At 39.0% G+C, this 4417-nt stretch overlaps 1 protein-coding gene across 1 annotated transcript; it reads left to right on the forward strand.

Annotated features, from left to right (window-relative positions):
* LOC148728609 (adrenocorticotropic hormone receptor-like) lies at positions 1 to 4133 on the forward strand. The gene is made up of 2 exons (XM_088724750.1): positions 1 to 109; positions 1933 to 4133. Exon 2 carries the CDS (start codon positions 1941 to 1943, stop codon positions 3063 to 3065), a length of 1125 nt encoding a protein of 374 aa, XP_088580876.1. The 5' UTR covers positions 1 to 109; positions 1933 to 1940; the 3' UTR covers positions 3066 to 4133.
* Positions 4134 to 4417: the final 284 nt, after the last annotated feature.

A 4417-nucleotide genomic window follows, 5' to 3' on the forward strand; every position in this document is an offset into this window, starting at 1 on the left:
TCAAAGAAAGTACAGTTAAATTGAATGTGAGAATGAGAAGATGCCAGTCGCTTTGGCTTCTCAGATGGTGCTGTAAGCCGTAAAGAAAGCACAATTCTCCCTCCGTAAGGTATGCTGCATATCTCAAATGAACGGTTAGGTCACCAGAAAACCCATACAGTATCTTAGGAGTGTTGGGTAAAAGGCCAAGAGAGGGTTACCCTCCCTTGGTTGCGGCTGAAAGGTATTTTACAGGAGATTATCTGTAACACGGTGAAGAGTCAGCGTGGCTTGGTGTAGGTCCATACTGTTAATATCATGGTCAGAAAGATCGAGGAGATCTTTAAAAAATTTGAATTTGAACCTTGTTGGTTGTTTGGATGGAATACGTGTATATGTGAATCTGTGTATTTTTTTCTTTTCATTCTTATCATTTTTAATGTCGTAATTGATTAGACTCGATCTAAAAGCTGATTGATTCGTAGCATACGGAATCATCCGGACTATAAACGTAATCATGAAAATACTTAAGAAACGGATGCCTATGCCTTATACACACGTACAGCTGAACGACCTCAGAAGTGACTCATCAATTCCTTACGAAATTCCTCTTATTCTGAAGAAAGTAGATATTCATTTTTCTTGAATTCTCGCATTTCCTATGAAACTGTCTCGCCGAAGTCACAGACGACTAGGAAATCTGATCTGATAACGCCAAACCTTAAGGCTTGTAAAGTCTGCTTGTAGGAATCAAAATGACCGCGAAAATTCATGTCAGTCAGGCTTTTTCCCGACATGACTCCATTCCACCATACTTAATTCAGTTTTGTACTCAGTAGGGCATAAACATTTGCTCGTGTTTTTTTCACGTTACCATGGTTCCACCAATAGCGTCCGTCTGTCTGTGTGTAAACCACACGCAGCCCACAACTCTTCTAGTTACTGTGACGAAGAACTAACGCTCGAAACAACAGCTTTGGAAACTCTTTACGGTGACCAATATACATTATAAACTCAGTTAATAATACCAAATCATCTTGTAACACCCATCACCGACGCACCACCATACTATTTCTTTTGAATCGTATCCCCTTTATCCTTAGGAACATTTCCTGAGTGGCAGAATACATAATCATGACAACTTCAAAATTGATTATAAAAATAATTGTACCGACTCAGACAAAAGAAAGTAGCATTTCTAAAGTCAAACCACATAGGATTAATAGGTGAGGTCTCTGAACAAAAATCGTAAGGTGCCAGATGGAAATTCATCGACAGGGTTTTTTGAGGTGAGATTTTTCAATAGGACCGTCTGGAGTGGAGATCATTGTTCTGAAATCAAAATGTTCTTTTCGATTCCTTCACCAAAACTCTACCGTTGTGCTGATGGATAGAAATTAAATAGTTATTTTAAGGTTTCTTTTTCTTGGTACATTACTGAACTAATAACCTGTGATAGAATTGTTTTCGCTAGATAACCAATAGATAATTGGAGATGCATCAATTAGAGCTGACTGAAAACGGGATCCAAGTTTTTATCATCTCCTCTACTGTAGCAGTCTGATGAGCATCCCTTCGACGACTTATTAATTAAGAATGACAAAACATTTGACTAGATTAGTCAAACAAATCCCTTGCGATAGAGCAGTTCCTAGGTGTACTCAAAGTGTAGTCAAATAATAATCGGCTGGTAAATGTAGAAGCACGGAGAATTGGCCGTTATAAATGAAAGTTGTAAATTCTTAATGGCGAGATCTCATTACTCAGCGTTATTCTAAAATCAAATAATGCGCCACATACCGTGATTCTTAAAAAACAGAACCCAACGGCGTTTTAGCCAACAGAAAATCATTAATGATAGATGGGAAAATGATCCTGAAACTCAGTAGGTTGGATAATTTTTAAGCTGTCAGTGGAATACCTGATGTAATGTCTGATTTTTATCTGAACCAGAGACCCAAATGCATCCCACCGCTTCAGCAAACCTGTCTGATGGAAATTTTTCTCCAGAGCCATGGTTAACTGAGCTATCAGTTGGCGAGCTTGTGGGATGGTGCGTGCCATGTGGTTTGATTGCCATTGCCGCAGTACTTGGGAACGTATTGGTTCTTACTTCTGTTGTGGCGTCTTCACAGCTGCGCTACAACGTGATTTTCTTTGTTGCTGGTTTGGCTGCTGCTGACGTTCTCGTGGGGTTGATATGTATACCAATGTGGATGTACATGTTGTTTCTGAGTTCGAAAGAAAATATTAATTCTTCGAAAAATGTTCAGCTCAATTCAATTTACGACGCCCTAGATGTTTTTGCTGCCTTAAACTCCATTTTTCATTTGGCCGCGATCAGCATTGAAAGGTTCTTTGCAACAGTTTACCCGAGGAGATATCAGCAAGCTTCACGGCAGCGTCTGTATCTCCTGTTGTTATCAGCAATTTGGATCACTTCTGCTCTCGTCTCAAGTTCTTTCTTTTTACCCGTTTGCAAAGTGTCCATTGAATTTCGTTTTCATTTAATCAATGTTTTTTTCCTGTTACCTTTGCTAATAATCTTCGTAACGTACACTGGAATCTGGTTAAAAATACGATCTGGCATGAGTAAAACCTATGACACGACTGCAAAGATGTCCTTCACCTTATTTATCGTCGTCAGTTTATTTGTCATTGCCTGGTCCCCATTTTTCACTGTGCGTGCCGTACTTCACTTCTGCAAACACTACTGTTTCTCATGGAGAATTTTCTTCCTAACCAAGCTTCTCCACTTTGGAAACTCTGCGGTCAATCCGTTGGTTTACGGCCTCAGAATACCAGAATATCGAGCTCTTTTCTTGAAATTCCTTGGTATCAAATATGCACCTACACGTGATTCCATTGAGTTGGACAGCCGCGCTGTAAGAAACTCGCCGGGAAACTTGGGCATTTTTAGTAATGTTTCAGTTAATATTAACTTCAAGAACGAGCAAACACCACCACGTCGACAAGTCAATTTTGTCAGGTGCTCCAGTCTCCCCGTTATTACTATCAGCGCGGTTAGTGATGTCATTTCCGGAAGCAAGTCTCAGGACATGATCTCGACTTCGACGCCAAGTTAGGTTGATTGTAAACATAACAAATTCAAAAATTAGTTAAATCATGGGGAGACACAACACAGAGCATTTCTTTCCGTTTGGATTATTTCAGTTCACTTCCTTTTACTAACATGAGAATCCAATCATTCGTATTCTCCCGCTGGCTCTCATCAAAACATGCTATTTCTCACCAACTTGTTCTGGGTATGTTTACTGTTGGATTTTACTCCCGTTTTTGCTTATTCTTTTGGAAATCGTTCGTTATATCATATAACGACAAGAATATTTGTATGTACACCCCTAGAATGTAATTATGAACTTAATTCTAACCCGCGCGTGTGTATTTCTTTGTCTGGCTACCCTATCACTTAGGCCTACGATGTTTGATGGTGAGATTCTCATAAGTCAGATAATTCCAATATACGAACCAGTATGGTTAGATCTTTCACAAAAGTCATATAGATCCTTTCCAGCATATGTGCTTACACCAGACCTTTCAACGTGTAAACTGTAGGGAAAACCCATTTCGGTGTAAATGTAAGGAGAAAATTGCAAATTAATGTTAGTGGACGGAATAGGACGGAGTGAGGTTTACTTTCGTGGAAATTTTTCCACAAAAAAAAAAAAAAACAGGCTTGCATGTCAATTTAAAGTTCATGTTTATTTCTTTACACTTCAGCTCAAATTGGATCAAAATTTAATTGAGAAGTTGAATTTATGGAATGGTTTGCAAGACTCTTGTTAACAGCCGCCTGATCACCTGTTAGTGAATGAACCGATCATTCAGATTCGTCGACCGAATTTCAAGTGAAATTCATATCAAATGATCGACGGGGCAAAGAATTTCACTGTTCTGAATTTGCACTCGTGATGGGATCTTTCCATCTGTATATCTCTATGGAAGAACAAGGAGAAGGAAATATATCATTTCTTTTTAAGCGAACACCCACTTGTTACGTGACTGAATTACGTGCGTTAAGCTTCATAAAAAGTACTGAAAAAGGATACAAATAGATCATGAACATATAATTGCATGTTAGAAATTATTCTCATGTCAAAAATAAGATCGTCTCAAAATAAAGGAGCTCTCTCATCAGGGTCAGTTTTATAGACTGGGGTGTCGAATGTTCTCATGTTGCATAGTTGCCGACGGTGACTCAACCTCAGAGACAGTAGCTTGGAAAGTTTATGGTCTTCCTTAGATTTAATATCATTGAATATGCTCTTGGTTAAATAATTATACCTATAAGCTGAGGTGGGGTCTCTACACTAATCTAACGCATTGACATATCGAGTTTAATGTCCCATGTCCCATGTTACACTGAACAGGCCCAGTCCACACTGCTCTCGTGCCACAGAAATATTTCATTTCCGGC

The sequence above is a fragment of the Stylophora pistillata genome, chromosome 6 (genome assembly GCF_964205215.1).
Source record: "Stylophora pistillata chromosome 6, jaStyPist1.2, whole genome shotgun sequence".
NCBI classification, from domain to species: Eukaryota; Metazoa; Cnidaria; class Anthozoa; order Scleractinia; family Pocilloporidae; genus Stylophora; species Stylophora pistillata.

Excerpts from the sequence above, each read along its gene's own strand:
- LOC148728609 (XM_088724750.1), top strand. The coding sequence starts at position 1,941 with ATGCATCCCACCGCTTCAGCAAACCTGTCTGATGGAAATTTTTCTCCA.